Consider the following 20,328-nt stretch of genomic DNA (forward strand, 5'->3'; position numbering starts at 1 on the left):
CGGGGAGCAAGACTAGAAGCCATTTTGGTAGTTACTTACTTAAACCTTGGTGTTCAAATGTGAACAAGAAGCAGAACCACTTCTGACAGAGTTACCCCAACATCAGAGGAATCGTTTCTTTGCAGTGCATCAACCATTTAGGGTTCACTACTGGAATTTGACTTCACCTCATTAATGTACAATATAATAGCGTCTATCACACAGACAAAATAATGTATACAAGTCCTTAACCCAAAGTCTGACACCTCTTTTATAAACAAGACTGTGTACTGTTGTTAACAAGATTCAGTATGAAGTCAATCAGATGTTCAATGAGCTGAGAAGTGATAGGCAAATATTGATTGCCTGCAGTTCTTTTTGTAGGGTAAATCTAAGGATTCATGGAATTTAAATCCTGGGAAGTCTTTTATAAGGAAGAGAAGAAACTTTACCTTTTCCACTTGCCTATTTTAGTTTTTGTCTTTTGCTATGCCTATATAAATCTTTTATACTGGATTTGCTCAAACTGTAATTTATTTTAATATAATATTTTGTAATTCATGGCCTTCATTTAATATTATAGTTTTAGAAACAGCCTATGTGTGACATCACAGAATCCATCCTACTAAGTTAGGACTGTGGTCAACTTCGATCTATTTTATGCAGATGCTCTTCAAAATGGCAGAAATCCAGAACTCTGAGGTGAAAAACCGGCTCAGTAAAATGAGAAATCACACATGGTGAGTTTCCTTCCCCAAAAGCATCGCTCCAAGGTCTTAAATGTGGTCACAAATCTTTAGCTGGAAAAGGGGAGGTGAAGGAATTGTCATCACGGATTCTTTCACGTACTACGGCAAAACTTACTCTGAAACTTTTACTTCCTTGTTCTTCCTAGTGACCCTTACCTTAGTTCAGAGCATGCCCAGAATATGCTTGTCCATTGAAAAGACTAATGAGCATGGGATACTAACCAGCAGCTCGGAGAGCTCAGTCTTCGGCATTTGAATGCCTCCAGTAATGATAAGCAGAGGATTGCTGGTGTTTCTTGCATTTCTGTTTCTTTTAATGTGAGAAAGCTTAGGCTTTACTTACCAAAAATCACTTTCATCTTTGGTTTTTGAACATTACACCAAGTCAAAGCATGTTAAGAACAAGAAAACTGGCCACGATAGGAGGCATTTAATGATGACTAGGATGGGTTTTCTAAACCTTCTTATTCTGTTTTTATTCTGATTTTACTCATTTAAAGGAGACACATTTTATTATTTTTTTATTTGACAACTTTTATAAGCCAGACAAAAGTCTGTATTTTATGTTCATTATATGATAATTAAATTACCATGTTTATGAAGGAAGAATTAATGTTCTCACAAGACTCATAATTAAGTAAGTGTTGTCTTCATGTGTTTATACAATGTTTTAAAACACACGAACATAGACAATTCATTTTTCATTAATTCATCTATGAATTAAGTTTTCCTAGCCACCGTGCACTGCAATTCTTGGTCATAGGGATAAAATGCAGTGACCTCAAGCAGTGCCTGCCTAGCGTTGGAAAGAAACATGAACTTAAAAAACTCAGTACCACAGAATATACAAAACAAATATAGTATCTGACATTTGAACATTTAAACATAAAGGCTATTTCTAAAGTTCATCTGACATTTTCTGGCCTCTTAAAAATCTGATGAAAAGAGAAAATTCTATTTCCCAAATGGCCATAATTGAAAGAGAATGGCAGATAATTAACAAAGTATCTATAGGATATTAGGTCAATGACATGGGAAACCACTACATTGCATCAATTCTGGAGGTTTGGGCTCTTTGTTCCAGACAGGAACTCTCTATGGAACCCAGAATCACAATTGTCATGCCTAGAGCTGGAACTGTAGATACATGCTAACACACCTGATAAACCCATAGTTTTGTAAAACTACTTGGAAGTTTATCCTTCACTCACTCAGCAAACATACTAATTAGCTTCTAAGTATGCACAATACTGTAGCCCCAAAGCGTTCTGATCTGTGTTGGCTGTCGCCATTTGGAAGCATAAAAAGGCTCTTAGTTTGTACTTTATTAATTACCCATTGAAAGAACTTGGAGTGTAATTACTGTATTCTGATTGTATCTAGACTAACAACTACAGTTCTCACAATACAGAGCTTCCAGTATGGTAGATAGAGTGCAATCCCCGAGACTTAACAGACTCAAGAAAACTCACCAGTGAATAAAGAAACAGGGTCAGAAGAGTGAAAATACTGTCGGCAGACAGTAGGTTGACTGTAGACTTTAACTGGAAAGCTTTCAAAACAATTTCTTTCTCATTTTCACACATATACATGGCATGGTCAGACATAAATATAACAATATTGCTGATTGTTATAAGTGAACTTAAACAAACCCCAAACTTGCCAGAGTGCTGGGGAAGCTTCTGGCTGGCCGTGGCTATAAAACAGAATCTCATGCCCTAAATTCACGAACTCTCTTCTCCCTGCCTTGTTGCCTTTTGAATTAGGTCACCCTTCAAATGAGGTAAATAATTGTAAGCTGATACTCTAATGCTTCTACTTAACATTTAGTAAGATGTAATTAAAAACGGCATTAAGACAGAAGATTAGGAAAACCGACGGCACTTTGTATATGCTTAAATCTTTATAAACATACCAAGATCTGTTTTTCTTTTCCTTTTTTTAAAAGTCTGACTGAATCCAGTGTATGGCAGACATCTGTTTAATTAAAACATCTCAGTTATCCTTAAGAAGAGTAAGTACTGTATTTCATCACTATAGCCAAACACAGCATAAAAAGTTTCCCTTAGTAAAAGGTCTTTGTGTGTATTGCAGCCTTCACAACTATTATGCTGCTACAAAATGATTGATAGACAGGAATTTTGTATGTAGATTTCCAACGCAGTAAAAGTCATCAGACCAGAACAACCTTACAAAGCGAAAAGCTGTCTTATGAGGAATATTAGAATGGAAAATTATTCTTTTTTTTCTCTCCTCCTCCTCTTTCGTTTCCTTATTTTTGAATTGAAAGTTCATACAACATATTCTATTTATGGTTCCCCTCTTCCATCTCCTCCCTACCTCCCCGCCCATCCAATTCTAAACATCCCAACTTTAGTCATTTATCAAGAATTTCAGGGTCTTTAAAAACGTGCGTGTTTTTGTCTCAAGGGTCCCATTAAGACTTATCAACTGTGTAGGGAAGAAAACAAAAACAAAGCCAGAAAAAAAAAGTCTGTTAACAACGAAGTGCTACTAGCAAAGACAACAAAAATAAAACAGGTCATCACAAACCAAAAAGCTAGGGCACAGGTGTAGTGGAATTGGGCCAATTGTCAGCTCAGGATCATGTGGGAGGAAGCCTTAGTTCATCAGTGGCACTTGCTTTCTGACTCCTCAAGGGCTTTCACTGATGCTTTTTGCCTAGGCTCCAGAGTCTGTCTGCAGCCTGTTCTGAATCATGGAGACTTTCAGTTTAGAGACCAACCCTGTGGATCCTTTGCCTCGCCTGGTCCTCGGGAAGAGGAGGTGAGCTGAGCAGCTGGGCCAGTTACCTCCCCAGGGAGCCCCGGCTGGCTTTAAAAACTTTCCAGCCCGAGTGCCACGGCGACGGGCGGCAGCTGAGTTGGAGCCCACGCGGCCCGCGCCTCCCGCGAGGAACTTTTCGGAGTGGCGGTAGCTTGTCACTCTCGCTTTCAGACGCGCCTCCCCCTGGCTCGCGCTCCCGGAGCGCCCTCCCTCCTGGCGGGGACCTTCCCCGGAGACCGCCCGCCCGGCAGTCCGCGTCTCGGCCGCTCGCTGGCCCCAAGGCCCCAAAGAACGTGCGCCCCTCTCCCTGGCCACCCAGCCGAGTGCCCGCGCCACCGCGCCTCGGCTTTGCAATATGCTTTAAGCGGCATTCCGCGCACTGAGAGCCGCCGACCGTAGGGCGAAGAGGAGCGGGGGACCCGGGTCGTGGAGGAGGGGACCCGCAGCCTTGGAGCCGACTTTTCGCCGATGGTCCAAAGCGACGCGTCCAAGTCGCCTCCCATAGCGGCGGTGGCGCAGGAGAGCCAGATGGAGCTGCTGGAGAGCGCGGCTCCCGCGGGGGCGCTCGGAGCACAGGTAGCCACAGCGCCGCGCCTTCTGCTGGCTTTGTGAGCCTCAGGGCTCCGACCTCAGTCCCTCTCGCCACCTCCTTTTCCGATTGCAGACCTCGCTTGCCCCTCTTGCTTGGGTCCCCTTCATCACCTCCTCCCCCATCCCCGGGCTGACCGGGACCCTGCCCCTGCGCGCCTTCCCGGGTTCAGCTCTGGCTTCCATTTTTTTTTTTCTCTGCTTTCTGAAAAGCCAGTGGGAAGGGGCGAGGACGACCTGCTGCTCCGCCCCGGCTTCTCCCGGGCCACGCCGCTCGGCGGTCCGCGCCCCTGCCCGGGAGAAGCACATGGAGAGCTATGGACCAGGCGAGCGGACTGGACCGGCTCAAGATCGTGAGTCCTGGCGGGCGGGAAAGGGTTTTCGCACCCCGTAGCGCCGTTTCCGGCTGCCTCTAGTGGTCTCCTCTAGCTGCTGGGAGGGGAGGTGGGATGCTATGCAGGGTCGAGGTGAGCGTGTAACCCCCCTGCCTAGTCCCCAGAGAGCAGCCTCTATCCCCCTCGGCACCTGGGGCGCTGTGCCACCCAGACAGTTCAGCTGTCCCCTTGCCAGGGTTTGCCTGGACCCCCAGTTCCTTTGCTTTGAGAGCATAGAGTTGGAGATGAGAAAGTTTTTGTTTCTGTTTGCCCTGAAATGACAAGTCATTCTAGCTGCTCCTGGCTTCCCTTCTCTGATGAGTATTAGCGGTTTCTGGAAAAATTCTGTTCCGCTGCTCACTGTGAAATAGGAGATGTCGGTTGTAGGCGTAGGGTGTGATAAGGTAGCTTTTACGTAAGGCTTTGGCAGGTACAGTTGGGATTCCAGACACCCCCAGTCCTGGGCGGTAAGGAGTTCCTCAACTTTTATTCTTGGGGCAAAGCCTTCAAACCTGACACTTGGGCTAGTTGGAGAGTCGTGGGAAGAGTGTAGGGTGAGTCCAGGAGAATGCTTCTCCTTTGCTCTATTACTTTGGCTTGCTGTTTTCAAACCCACATTTGCCAGATTGTAAACTGTGATATGTGTGTGTACATAAAATCCGCTGAGATGAGTGTTTACTGTGTAGTCGTGGTGTGGGAGTCGGACCTTCAGAGAAAGGTAACAAATAATATGCTGTTCCCGCTCTGGTCGCATTTCTGTGCTGTGACAATGGTAACCCATGTATTTAATTCAAGCTCTCATGAGCTCCCCCTGTGTGTTTGTGACCTTACTTGGGTGTACATTTGCATGCTTCTACTCATGCACGTGTGTGCTCACGTGTGTACAGGCTGGAAGGTTCTGTGTGCCATGTCAGAGGGTAAGTTGCAGAAGGCCCCAGGGGTTCTCTCCTTCAGCCCTGTGGGTCTGGGGGGGGGGGTTGAATTGCAGGTCTTAGGGCTTCCTGCCTACAGTATTACCTGCGGAGCCATCTTGTGGACTGTTTATTGAGCTCTCTTTGACCACTGGAAACTACAGGTTCTAACTTAGAGTGATTACAGATGGGGAGGGGGGAAGCATGGACAATATGGACTTGTAAAGCAGAAACTCGTTTCTTTTTGGTAGAACAGGTAGGCTTCAGTCTGCCTAGGTTGTTGTCTGACAAGCTTAAGCCGGGGACCTGTAATTAACCAGATCACTCTAAGCCAGATTCTGCCAGAGGATCCGAATTTGAACCCACAGAGCTCACGTTTGTTTTAGGCTCCTGATTTTATCATGATACTTGCTTGCCACAAAGACAGGTGAAGATGTACTCAGAGACTTCAGCTGTGCAGGGACGAAGGGCTTGACTCTTGAGAGAGGAAGGTAATTGAGATGTCTCTTCTCTTTGAAGTTTCTTTAGGTAATTTTTTTTTAAAGAAAAGTTTTTGTTCTTGTGATAAAAATAGTACTTTTTAAAATCTTGGTAATCAAAGTTAGGGCTGATACACTAAGAGGAAAAAAAAGACCTGTATTCAGGTGAGAGTACTAATTTACCTGGTTGTTTCTAACTAAATGTAAGACAACAAATATTCAGTGTACAGCTGCAATTGGAAATTAATCTAAAGTGGACAGATAGAATTTTCTCCCTTCAAAGAATTTATATTCCTGTAGTTTCATGAATGGCAAAGGAGACATTTGCAGGGGGAGTCTGTTAGCAAATGCGGTGAGTTAAAAAAGAGTAAAAGTCACAAGTCTCGAGATATCTGCAATACTTGATAAGGGAGGTGGCATTCGAGTGGACAATATGAGGATTGCTAGATTTCAATGAAAACTTTAAGGCATACTGGGAGCCGCAATTGGACGTCTTCCCTACCGTGTGTGTTTGTAATCTCCAGTGTGGAGAGCATGGGAAGCGTTAACTTGGGGACTGCCAGGCATCAGGTCCACGAGGCTATTTGAAATCACATCTTGGAGACTTGGAACAAGAGAGATCTGTGAAAGAGGTTCAGAAAAGGAGCCATCTGACAGCTCCCTGGCCGGATCCATGGAGAATGTTCTGTAAGATAGTTTGCTGTGCGCAGCAAAGCTGCAAGAAGGGGAGGTTAATAGATATTCAACAATTTGGGAAAGGACTAATATGTCTAAAGTCAAAAGAGATGAAGAGATCATGGCTATGTTAGGTAGGCCTGTGACCATCAGACCTTTCAAATACCAAGCCAGGAGAAAGAACACGTGACTATGCTGATATGGGAAAGAGATGGAAAAGGGGAATGGATTTTATAAGTGAATGCCAAGCAAGGTTTAAATGTTTATCCTCTCCTGCTTTGTTGGGCTCCTAAAAATGAAAGCAATCGTGCCTCTGTGTTTCTCCCACGTGTGTTACGTGAGGGCAGAGTCACACTGTTTATTTTATATCTGTGGGCTCTGGCAGCATGGGGCCCCGGTGAACTTGGCAAACCCATGAGCCCTCCGATCTTCATTGGGGCAGAACAAACTGGTTGTAAACTCTACCTGAGAGAGAAGGCTGCCTTTGGAGTATCTCCCTCTCACCCTTTCCTATTTCTCATTTTGTATGTGTGAGTGTGTGTGTGTTGGCGGGGGGGGGGGGGGCTTGTTCTTTTGCTTAAGGTGTTAAATAATGATAATTCTACCCAGGAATGTACAAGTGTAACCTCCATCGACAAATACACTTCTCAGCCATCATTGACTCCAGAAATGAGTTGTTGCTTCTTCTCCCTTCTCCTCCTCCTCCTCCTCCTCCTCCTCCTCCTCCTCCTCCTCCTCCTCCTCCTCCTCCTCCTCCTTCTCCTTCTTCTTCTTCTTTCCTCAGGATTGCCATTTTCACGGGAGAAAAGCGAAAGATATAAATTCACAAACTCACCATTTATTTTGCTTACAGAGATGGAATAACCTCATCCATTTGAGCTCTGGTCTCAAGTACATGATCAAGAGCAAAGTGGGTGTGTTTGTGATGTGAGAGGTTCAAGGTCATGTCAGTACAAATCTTAAAAGTTCGGATTTTTACCAGACTGCATTGGTTTTTAAGTCATGGCTGGCAGTACGAGAGCATATCTGCAGGCAGAGGGCCAAGGTTTTCCTAGGACTCTCCAACCTCCGAATCTGATGCTCTACCGTATTAGGTGCTAGATCCCTGGGGCCTCGGGTCACCTAATATGTGGCTAGCCCAACCTGAGAGGTGTTCTGAATATGGAACACAACCGAGATTTCAAAAACTCACTGTGCAAATAATAAACAGGTCACGTCTCCGTTAATAACTCTTATACTGAATACACACTGAAGTGATAGTATTTTGTTTTGTTGTTAAATACAAAGATAAATACAAAGAATGCACTGTTATAATTCATGTCCCCTGTTCCTGCTACTAGAGAATGTATATTACATAGGAGTTCACATTCTTGTTGGACAGCATAACTGTAAAAAATTGTAGCTGGTCCTTCTCTAAGGACTGGGACAGCTCCTGGGAAGGTTGGGTAGACAGGGACTGGCACAAGGAGTGACACAAGAGGAAATGGCCTGGAAACAGAACAGGCACTCTGCAAATTAGGCCTCACAGAGCCCGGTAGCAGGCCAGCATCTCCAGTCACACCTGACAATGAAGGACAGGAAGCAGAGAGCCTGTTTGTTTTGCTCCTAGCAACAGATCCCAGCTGGTTCTGCCCCAGCCAGCTCCCCAGCTGCCTTTCACGGCACACCATAGAAACAGAGTCTGGTCATGGCAACATCCTGACCTGCTGGAGCAAGGGGCTTTATCAGAAAAGAGTGGCAGCCTTCCTTCTGGCTCCCCCAGAAACACACTTAGGCCCTTGCTATGTTTAAGTCTTGCCTCCAAATGCCGTGGACAGGTTCACACGCTGTAGGCGTTACTCAAGCCCTTGTTCCTAATGATTGGTTGCTTTCCTGTTGAATGGTTCTAGTGTCAAGGCTTCGGAGAAACTGAAATATCATAGCAGTCAGAAATTCTGAGTGTGTTTTTGGAATTTCAAGTATAACGTTTGAGTGATATGAGGTTTAATTATTCTATAGTTTGAGGCCTTCTTTCCACTCTTCTCCCCTCCCCTCTCCCCTAGTGTTTCACACATTCCAGGAAATCACTCTATTGCTGTTCTACACCTACAGCCTAGCTTTCTGTTTTATAATTCACCTGTCGCTGCCTTTGACTGCATTGTCATATGCTGGACGAAGTCTTGACCTTTTCTCGTCAAGTTTAGCTAAGTATGCTAACCCTGTGGAGGAGGGGAGTGGAAACACTCTTCAATTTTGTGACACTCAGACATGTCTATGTTTTACTAACCATGGCAAGTACTGCATATTATTATTTTTTTTTACAACTTCAGAGTTACAATTATTTATTATACCACTTAAAACAACTGAGCTTTCTTAGGAATCTTTCCAATCCTGGCATTGTGAAAAAAAAAAAAAGACACATCCTGCCCCTGGCCTTTCCCCCCTCTTCCTCTCCTCTTCAGGCCCTCAGGAGACCTCATCCCCCAAGAGCTGCCTCCTGATTCTGCTTTCCTGTGAGCTGGATCCCTGTGAAAACCAACTGTATTTCCCTTTTCCTAAGGAGGCAATCTCAGCTGCTTCTCACCTAGTGAAGGACCTAAGGACTTTCACAGCCAAGTGCCCATAAACAAGGGGGCTTAATGGATCCCTCTTGAATAATTTTGGTCATGCTGACATTGTTCCCCAAATGCGGAAAGTCTGGAATTCAAAGGGATAAATGTCAGCAACAACTAATTGAGCAGAAGCAAACTAATTGTAGGCATCAGCATTTTGGCCGTGGACAGTGATTTGCCACAGAAGAGCATCAAGCACACACATCTTTCTTAAAGCTGTCCCTGGGGGCTGCCATGGCAACTTTGTTTGTCCTGCTGAATTCCCCATAATTAACGACTACTGTCCCCTTTCACTCATCCAAAAGCCAGACTTCGGCTACCTCAGCAAACACGAGCATCTATCTGCTGCTTCCAAAGAGAGTCTGTTTTTGAAAATTAACCCGTGGTGCAGGTTATTCACACAAAGCTGGAATGCAGAGATCACCATGTATTTAGAGTATGTTTTAAAATATGTTTGTGTAAATTTCTTAATTTTGTTCTAATTTCTGAAGTCTTCGATGTGTTCAGACAGTTTAATTATGTGTCTCTCCCTTGCTGTAATGACACAATTTAAGTTTCATAGCTACATGTCAACACCATTCAGAGTATAAATCAGTGATTGCGGGGGGTGGGGGGTTCCAAGAGGAAGTCAGGGAGAGCGTGTGGATAGCGTGTGTCTGCTTTCTTTTCTCCCTCTTCCTCCTGTCAGCCAGAGCCACTCTAATGCTTAACTGCCTCAAATATTAGGTGTCATATAGTTGCTAATCAGCACCGCGAGACCATTGTTTGTACAGATAGCTGTGCCTAAAGCAGATAACCAAGCAAATGCGGCTTTTTTTCCAAATATAGCTAACTAAATAGTATCAGGCTCTTATACACCCTCCAACTGGGGAGATGGTTCCCCCTTTTTACAGTTTTTTTTCATTTTAGCGCTAATATTACAGGGTATTAAGTCATTTTAAAAACCAAGTCATGTCAGACAAAATGGACTTATTTTTAAATATGCATTGAAAAAGGAAACTATCTTTAGTTTTGGACAGATTCATACATGTACATAATGGCTTTAGTCTTTTTTTTTTCACCCCTACTCTGTCTCATTCTTCCTTCCTCTCCTGGCTGAACCCTTCTTCTTCCCGAGGAGTCCCTCCCCTACTTCCTTTCTGCCTGCACAGCTCACAGAGCCTACTTAGGATTGACTGCATGAGCAGGGGTAACTTATCAGTAGCTAAAACACTGAAGAAAATGACACCCTGCCTGGAACCACCACAGGGAAGGAGGGGCCATCATGAGCCCGCCCATTATAGGCTGGAATGCTGGTGGATCCAGTCTCACGCAGGTCTGTGCAGGTGACCACTGCTGTAATGAGCTCATGAGCTTTACTAGGTCACACCTTCTTTTTTCCAGAACTCCTCCTGAGCCTCTGGCTCTCTTTCTGCCTCTAATTCTGTGATGATCTTCGGGTTTTGGTGGTGGGAGGTGATACAGTTGTCCCTTGTAGAGCTGAGCATGCTCCATTTAGCAAAATAGTAGCAGTGGGTTCTGCCTTAGGGCCTATAAGCTTGCCAGACACAGGTTTCTGGAAAGTTTTATAGTATAGTTCCTGTGGAGTAGGCCTTTAGACAGTGAAAAAAATATACATGCTGAAATGAGTAAAATAAGAGGGTTAAGATATAAGTGAGCATGTTGGCTTATTTTGACTCTAATAACTATGACATGGAATAATAGAAACTGCCTATAGCAGTATAAAATTCCAAATGCTTAATGCTTTTAGTCACTCCTTAAAGATATGTGTGATTGAGGAAGAGTGTAAAACCTAACTAGAGGAGTCTGGGGAGGTGGCTCAGTGGATAATGCACTGGCCACACAAGCATGAGGGCCTGAGGTTGATTCCCCATAACCCAAGTTGAGGTGGTGGCACACGGCTGTAGTGCCAGCACTCCTGCAGTGAGATTGGAGGCAGGAACTCCAGACTCCACCGATGCTCATGGACCAGCTAGTCTGTTATCCACTGCAGCATAGCACAAGAGACTGTCTCAACCAACACGGAAGGTAAGGACTGATACAGGAGGTCATCTTCTAACCTCTGTAAACATAGACACAAACCTACACACACATCATTCACACACGAAGATTAAAAAAGCAGCAGTTTGCATATACTTCAATATGCCTTATATTTTTAGAGGATAAACTGTGTATAAAGCAATTGAAAATTGAAAAATCCCGTAGTACATATATTCTGTTAAAAGCTAAGCATGCCTAAAATAATGTTTGTGAACAATATTACCAGGAGAGTTGAAAAATTAGTGTGAAGTTTTGAATGTGTCTATCTGTCGTCTGTCCTTTCTCCCTCCCTCCCTCTGTCACTTCTTCCTTTCCTTTTCCCTTCTTTCCTCCTTCCTTCCTGTTTTCCTTCCATCCTCTTTCTGTCCCTCCTTCCTTTTCTCCTTCAATCCTTCCTTCTCTCCTTCCTTCTTGCCTCCCTCCCTTCCTCCATCCCTCCTTTTTCCTCCTTCCCATCTTCCTCCCTTCTTCTCTCCCTCCCTTCCTCCATCCCTTCTTTTTCCTTCCTTCCCTCCTTCCTCCCTTCTTCTCTCCCTCCCTTCCTCTGTCCCTCCTTCCTTTCCTCCTTCCTTCTATCCTTTCTTCCTTTTTGAAGTACAGCAGCCTCCCCTGGGATTGACTGTCTTCACATTTGTCCTCTATTCTCCCAGGGCTGATTGTGCAATTTTGAGTAGCCAGGAAAAGCTTAAGACACCCAAGCAACTGAAGAACAAGCATTTTTATCATTAAAAAGATGAAATAAAGAATAACAGAATTGTTTTGTCTAACCATTCCAAATGGTACCAGAGGGAAAAAGATTATACAGTCTTTTACAGTAAGATTATATTTTGCCTTTTTTTCAAAAGTAACACATTCTTCATTAGAATAAATAATGTGTTTTACATAGACTTCTTGCACATATCCTAAAGAAACATGCTAGATCTTATAAAATTCTTTCAAAGTAATAAGTAACTTTCCATATGGAATAATGCAATTTTTAAAAAAATATAGGGGGATTTTCATACCTCACTTTAGCCTTCTTTGGCCTGGTAAAATGGCTTTGTCCAAATCTTTGCGGGATAATTGGAAAAGGAGTATTGTTAAAAGAATGCTATTTTTCCACAGTTTGCCAAGTGATGTTTATATAAGTAAGAAGAATAAGCTGTGAAGTGAGGAGAGCCTTGTATGTCACAGGGAAACCCAGCCCCACTCCCCTTGCCTTTTTCAAAGTTGGGAGTTAATCAAACACCATGGAAACATGTTTGTCTTACATAAAGCCAGCCCTTAGATACTTGGAACAGAACAAACATATTTAAGAATTTTCTCTTTAATATTGCACCACATTCTCACTGATGGCAAATCCATTTACATGACTCAGAACACAAATGTTCACAATAGATTTTAGCCTGCATAAGTGCTACATATATTATGCTTTATAAGGTGTTCTTAGTTTTATGAAAACCTTATAAATAATCAAACATAATCAAGTAGCATTTTGAAAACCTTGAGTATGGTGATTTTTAAAAGGCAGATGGTATAACTTTTGATTATTTAGTGAAGTCTCTATAAACCTAATAAAACTGATGTCATGTACGCCCAAGCTGTCCCTTCCACTCCCCAGGCTTCATATGGCTTTCGCTTTTTGTATAGTATATGGGCACTTATTGTGAGGTAGCGATTACACTAAATTCTATAAATCTCTCTCTCTCTCTCTCTCTCTCTCTCTCTCTCTCTCTCTCTCTCTCTCTCTCTCTCTCGTTTGAAGGAGGTCCTCCCACATGCTAGGTAAGCATTCTACCATTGAGTTATATTCAGAGATCTTCATTAATACTTAAACCTGTGACTTTTTTGTTTAATACTTAAAAATAATCACATTTGAAGGTAACAGTGGTGCTTGAGACCTAAAGAATTTCCTTACAGTATGCAGGAGGCAGGATTCCCATCTATACATATTTAGCTCTGAAACTCAGGGTTGAAGTTTTCACGTGCACACGTTAGATGGCAGAGTAAACTGTTTTCCTCAGAGTTGTAAGAATGATAGTTACGTTTGAATGTCTAAAGCTTGCAGTGACTTCTCTCTCTTAGCCTTCACATCAAATAGTGCGTAGTTTATTTAGAGCTCCGAATGTGAACTCTAGGACAGAAATAGAATAGAAAAAGCAAGTTTGTTGGCAAACGTTGGTGCTGTTATTGAAAGAACTCCTCTTTGTTTCTCCCGTTTTCACCTTTACTTTCTTGTTTGTCAATGCCTTTTAAAAATGCTTTATCTTTAGTGGGTTTTCCTCTCGAATGCTAAACTACCGCAGTGAATACACATTGCCCCAGTCTACCGGTCACTAATGCTTTGTCCAGACTCCACCCCGTGTACTTACAGATGTGAAAGAAGTTTAAAGGTTCCCCGATATTAATTTTCCAATGATGCCCATACAGCAGCAAATGTGTTACCAATGAGGACTTCTGACATTTTCTTGAACTACTGGGGTAGATTCCCATGGAAGGCTCGGGTTGTCTTATTTCTGTCTCTTTCTCTTTTCTATAGTCCTATGGGAAAGGAGCCAGGAGGAAAAATAGGTTCAAAGGCTCGGACGGAAGCACGTCATCCGACACCACCTCCAACAGCTTCGTCCGCCAGGTAAGGGAGCTCGAGTCCGCGCTGCTGACAGTACAGTGAAAACAAAGTGTTATTTTTTAAGTGGTTTTAAATTATCACTCTGGAGATTTATGCAATATTTTTACTTGAAATCGAAGCGAAACACATGCAGTTTAATGTCCTAATGAAAATATTTATGCTTCCAGTGTGACTCTGAATAATAATTGCATTCTTGCCTGGCAAGTTGGGGAGAATCCGCTTCAGAATTCATTATGGAGCCTTTCTACTCACAGAAAGGCAGAAATGCTACGATAGGAATGAGCTTTGGGTTTTGGTAGTCTTTGGGGAGGGGGCATCCATGTCCACGACTATGAAATGGTAATATGGATATTTTGTTAGCTTGTTTTCCTTCTCCTCCTCTTCTTCTCTTCCTCCTTCCGTCTGTGGCTTTAAATTGAGGAAGAGAAGACTGTCCTTGGTCTTGAATGGTCCTCACGTCTATGGTTAAATCGGCTGTAGATGGCTTCAGATGTAACTTAGCTGTTTGCTGTTTTTAGAGATTGAAGCAGTGTTCATATCAGTCAACTGTGGTAAAGTCCTGCCCAAGAGAAATCATCAGGCTGCCTAAATAAACACTTGTCTATTGCAAAAGAAAGTGTTTGTGTCCCAGAGGAGGTACACAGTAATCAGTCCTCCAAAAGGCATGATTATAAGCCCAGCATTACCTCACGAGACACAGGTGAGCATGTTAGAGCCTCGTGAAGTGTGTGGGTGAACATGTATACATCTAGCACCTCTCGGTGACGCTGGAGATGGGAGAAGGACCTTAAGGACAGCATGCTTTCCTGGCTGGTTGGTGGTCAGTTTCTGGCTAGTGAATCTGTGTATAATTCTTTGTGGGTGTAGCTCACTGCCTAGATCACTGGTTCTATTGGAAAGACTGAGTGGCTTCTTTGGATGTCACTTGTTTCTATTCCCTCTTGGGTCTTTTATCAAGAGCCCAGACCCTGCTCTTGACCCATATGTGTTTGGCAGGCATCTTCTATGAATCCTGTTTTGATCTTTTGTGTTTAATTTTTGTTTTCATTGGAGATCATAACACTTGACCCTCTCTCTATCCCAGTTGAGTCTCATGACTTTCTGTGACACTGTTCCTGAGAGTTTCATTCAGGTTTGTCAAAAATAGACCACAGTTGGCTTTAAAGATGTCTGCCTGCTATGTCTATGGTTACTGATTTCATAGCAGTAAAATGGAATATTTCTTATATAGGCACAGGTGATCCCTGTCCAGGCATCAGTCCCTTCTTGTACCATCTAAATATGCCAAAGGCGCATCTAAGCAACTTTTAGGCAAGTGGAAAAAGACTTCAATCTGTACCAATTGGGAATTGTTTTGGTTATAAAAAACCAAAAAAAAAAAAAAAGATAGCAAGTTAAGAAGAAGGGAAACTTGCTTGTAAAGAAACATTTAGAAAGAAAAAAACATCAAACTAGGTATGGTTCCCTAAGTGTGGTCCATCCTAGACCATTTTTCCACTGGTGTTAAGGAGCTGGGCATAGTATGGGGAGCTTATCGTACATTTACTTGTCTTATGGTACTAGAGTCCCCAGGAGCCCTGACAGGCCTGGGATTTAGTTCTTTAGTGTAGGTGAGTCAGTTAAAGGGACAATAGTCAAAGCCTTTTACCTGCCAAGCACCCACTTTTATTTTACCCTTGGGGTAATGGGACTGAACCTGGAGAACTCAACTGCAGAACTTTGAATCATTGAACCAGGGTTGAGCATTGAATGATGCAAAGCAGACAGCTCTAAAAGTCTTCAGAGAAGGAGCTGCAATGAGGTTATAGATGATGCCAAGAGCTTGTGGAAAGTGGAGGACAACTGAGATGTTTCAAGTGAGCAGGTGAATCAAAATTAATAGTATGGAGTCCATCATTTCCAATTTAAGCTCTTATCTAAAAGGCCAACTACTTTTCCGTTTGTCCCGTTTTGTCACATGTTCCTCTTGTATGAAGTTTTGAGAGCTCAATCCACAATGCAGGAGGGATTTCTGCACTGCCTGTGAATGAACTAGAGTTTGTTTTTCCTATCTATAATGTCTTTTTTGACGTTGAATTCTTGGGAAAGTATGTTTGCTTGAGACACAACTGTGAGTGACTCAGGCAGCTGTTCAATCGTTTAAATGTAGATATAGATTGTTAAAACATATGTGAGTACGTAAGAAGAAAAAGTAGAGGTGCTTTCCTAGAATCACAATGGAATGAGGCACTCTGTATGGCATGGATCTGGGGTAGCAATTATCTAAGCAGCTCATCAGAAACCCGCTCACATCATCCCAGAGAAAGCCTAGCGGCCTGGCACTGGCTTGCAGTTGGAAATTATACTTTTGTTTTGACAATGTAATCTCCATTGCAACAACATTCCTATTTTGCTGCCACAAGAAAATGAGCAAAGGCTACTCTGACATGGTTAGATCCCTGATAGAAGTAGATTGGGGGAGTATTTGCAGAAACTCATGGCCAAAGGTAAGAGTGAATAAGCATGCTAGGTTATTATATAATAGGAAAATGTTCTTCTTATTGTCAGTATTTGTCTGTTAAACAAGTGAGTGGCTTGTGTTGGTGTTAGTTACTTACCTGTCTGTGTCTAGAAGCATTAATAATCAATATTAGAGGAGCATTTGGTCACTAGAACTGGAATTATTTTCTTCTTTTCGTTTTTTTTTTTTTTTTTAAATGGAGTCTTGCTGTATTACTCAGGCTGGTTTGAACTCATGAGCACAAATTATTCTCCTTCCTCAGCCTCCGGAGAATCACAGGCATGCTCTAGTACATAAGGGTTATAATGGCATTACTTAACAGAACTATGCAATTAGATTCAATATGGTGTTTTATTTGAAAAATAATTTCTATATAATTTTGAAAACAGAGTTCTGGGGTTTTTATTTGTTTTTTTTAAATGCATTATGGTACACAGGCTTTAAAAACTGGGGAATGGGTATTTTTAGGTAGTTATAATACTGATACTTAAATGGTTTAGAAGCTGGGACTATGACGATTTAGGATAGGGAAAAATTCTAAAAATCTTTCTCATTTTTTTTTTTGAGAACTAGTGGAAAAGCAGGGAACATGTTTCAGGTGGCTTGCTTCTCCTGAAAAATCATGTATAGAACCCTGCTGAGATTTTTGCGGAGACAGCATCTTCGCGAGGTTTAATAAGGTTAAGTAAGATGAGAAGTATGGGCTCCTAGTTTAATATCAGTAGCCTTAGGAGATGAAGAGACAGCAGAGAGACTGTGAATATAGCAAAAGGGCATTTTAAGACTTAGCAAGGAAATAGCCATAGGTCTTAGCCCCAGACTTTGGTAGTGGGAGAACATAACTTTTTCTTGTGTAAACCACTCAGGCATCCGGCATGGGTGCTCAAGAAGACTAACAGAGATGGATCTCCTTCTCAGGTGTGAAAGCCGCCTTTCTTTTTTTAACTTTCAATTCTTTTTTTTTTTTTTTTTTTGGTGACAGTCTCACTATGTAATTCAGGCTGTCCTGGAACTCGCTCTGTGGACCAGGCTGTTCTTGAACTCTGCCTCCTGAGAGCTGGGATTAAAGGCACGTGTCACCACCACCCTGCTTAGCTTTCAGTTCTTGCTCTTATTGCTAATGGGGTATGCTTGCCAAGAAGAACGCAGCGGGCTCAGGGTCACTGTGCCCAGAGAACCACCGCCACAGCCACGAAGGCACAGCACTCCACCGCCCAAATCCCTAGTCTGACTCCTTTCAAGCTGTTTTCTCACCTTCTTTAAAGACAACCAAGTTCTTTTTTCCTGATGTAGATTCATTTTGCCTCTTTTTGAGATTTCAGGTAAACTAAATTGCTTTATGTCTAAATTCTTGCACCCAACTTCATATTGGTTATAGTCGTCCACTGTGGGCATTTCAGTACTCAGGTGATGTCCTTGCTGTACAGCATTGCATTGCATGGGATGTGCCACAGCCAATTTACGTGTTCTGTTCTTGAGAGACACAGGCTTGTTTCTCTTTGAGCTTAATAAGCCACTGCTGCCGTGTAAATTCTTGGGTGTACCCTTGATGCTTATGGATGCATTTTTGTTCAACAAATAGTCTGAAAAATGCAATCATATGGGGTGTATATGCTCAATAAAGTCAGTAGTGAAGAACAGTTTTCCAAAGTGACTAGGTCAATTTGCCTTACTTCCGGAGGCATCTGGCCATTCACCTGTTCACAAGTAGCCAGCATTTGATGCTGATATTTGATCTCCGTCACTCTGACAGTAAGATGGTTGCTCACTCTGGTGTTAGTGTTGATTTGCTCTTAGTTAATTTATAATTTCTCTGTAGCTGGGAAATATATAGGGAGTAGTATATATAAATATATGCAATCTGAAAGATCTTCTGAGAATTTTAAAAATCACTCTTTATAGTAAACATATCGTTAGCCACAATAACTAGGTGTATACATATTGTATTAAAATTATATTATAACTATTGGAATATGGTGAAATATTTTTAGGCTCTACTACAACATGAAAAAGGCTAAGCAATAAAAGGATACAGTGCATTTATCTGGGGTTAATTTTTCAGATTGCTGTTGTAGTTTTTCCAAGTTTTTTTCGGTGTGTGTGTGTGTGTATGTTTCTCTAACTAAGCGTAATTTTTAAAAAGAATCCTTATTCTTAAGAAAATCAATGCCTGTAGGTAAGCTTCTGCTTTTGGCTTTGAAGTCAAATTATAGTTACCACAAAGAGCAGCTTCAGGACTAAACATGGACTTCATTTGGTCAGTTACCCTTTCCCCATTACTCAACCATGCACCCATCCTTTTTCTGGCCTTGGGGACCTATTTGAAGTCAGTGATATTTCAGGGATTCAAGGATGGCTCACTCCTGCCCCTGCTGAAAAGTATCTCTAGTACATCAGTTGCATGCTAGAGCTGGGCTGGGGGTTGTGTCCTGAAGGAGTCTTTGCCGACAGGCTTCTTGACGGTCTATTACAAACCTCATGGGATTTCCCACAAGAAGATGGTGAGAGGGAGTTTCCTCTAGGCTGTCCCTGCTCTCCCCATGAGCAGCTGTGATGTGATGAGCTGCCCAATGTTCTGGATCAACATTTTGGCACCTGTCCTGAGCTGTAGTTTGTTAACATATTGATTGGAAAGAAAGTTAATTCTATATTTATTTTGTCTCATTTGTTTATGTTGTGGGTAAACCATTTCCTTGGTATCTTCTATGAGCACTATATCATGAACTCATAATATTCATATTTCTCTCTTAAATCAGTTCTGATCTTGTGAGATTTGTTCCAAATTATTTTCTCCAAGAAGCAGGAAAATTGTTAAATGCTGAGTCTAAGTGTCACGTCTACCATTTATATTTGGCCTTCGCATGGATAACTAGGATTTTTTTAAATTCTATTTATTCTTTGATAACTTCATACATAACTACAGTGCATTTAGGCAATATCAATTCCTCGGTGACTCTGTCATTTGTGGCCTCGTCATTTTCACATTGCAAACCGCTCCCTCCAAAAAATTAGCTGGATGTAATAAAGAAGTTAAAATCTGTATGCTAATTAGGAATATGCAAATAAGCACTATTTAATCATTCACTATATGACTTAAGAATGCAATTGTCCAGCTGGAACATTTATTAAAACATCAATAAAAAGCAAATCATCTTCATAGAAGTACTGATAACTGATGTTTATTAAATATTACTATATCTAGAGAGCTCTATTCTACAGCTGAGGAAACTCAGACACAGAGAAAGAAAGTAAGTCATGGTCACACATTATAGGAAGATTGCATAAAGAATTTGAATCTAGGCAGCTGGCTCCAGATCATTTTCTTTTTTGGTGACATTACACTCTCTTGTAACAAAAAGACATAGATTAGTGGAAATCTATTAAAAGGGTTTAACTTGTTTAGCTCAGGAGAAAATTGATACCATTGTGTTTAGGATGAAACATGCTGTATTATCTTCTTTTCCTCATTGTGGTAATAAAATTCTTGACAGAAACCACTTCAGTGTAGGGGGAGGGAGGCCACTTGTTCGTCTAGGCTGCTTGTTTATCCTGGTCACCCAGAACTAAAATAATCACACAGAAACTATGTTCATTAAATCACTGTTTGGCCCATTAGCTCTAGCTTCTTATTGGCTGACTCTTACATCTTAATTTAACCCATTTCTTTTAATCTGTATATCACCACGAGGTTGTGGCCTACCAACAAAGTTCTGGTATGTATGACTGTGGCAGCTCCATAGCGTCTCTCTGACTTCACCCTTCTTCCTCCCAGCATACAGCCTAGCTTTTCCTGCCTAGTTCTGTTCTTCCCTGCTGTAGGCTCAAAGCAGTTCGTTATGCATTAGCCAATAGAAGCAACACATAGACAGAAGGACCTCCCAAACCACTTCAGGGAGGAAAGGACTGGATCACAGTCTCAGGGGATGTCAGTCCATCATGGTGGCAGGATCATGTGGCAGAGACTGCTCATGTCTTTGAAGATAAAAAGCAGAGGGCTCTGCCTGAGACCAGAAGGGGATGTTACCTACAAGTACAGCCCCAGTGATC

At 42.2% G+C, this 20,328-nt stretch overlaps 1 protein-coding gene across 8 annotated transcripts in view; it reads left to right on the forward strand.

Annotated features, from left to right (window-relative positions):
- The first annotated feature begins 3,698 nt into the window (after positions 1–3,698).
- The window catches only part of Cacnb2 (calcium voltage-gated channel auxiliary subunit beta 2), a 345,264-nt gene continuing 328,634 nt past the window's right edge, over positions 3,699–20,328 (forward strand). The window contains exons 1-2 of one of the 8 annotated variants that reach the window (XM_075970543.1): positions 3,699–4,091; positions 13,692–13,784. In XM_075970543.1, the coding sequence (XP_075826658.1) occupies positions 3,984–4,091; positions 13,692–13,784 (201 nt within the window). In that variant the 5' untranslated portion in view covers positions 3,699–3,983. Of the gene's footprint in view, positions 4,457–13,691; positions 13,785–20,328 lie in introns of all 8 variants that reach the window. The other 7 variants (XM_075970548.1, XM_075970550.1, XM_075970539.1 and 4 more) reach the window with 7 other exon arrangements.

Source organism: Microtus pennsylvanicus, chromosome 4, assembly GCF_037038515.1.
Source record: "Microtus pennsylvanicus isolate mMicPen1 chromosome 4, mMicPen1.hap1, whole genome shotgun sequence".
NCBI classification, from domain to species: Eukaryota; Metazoa; Chordata; class Mammalia; order Rodentia; family Cricetidae; genus Microtus; species Microtus pennsylvanicus.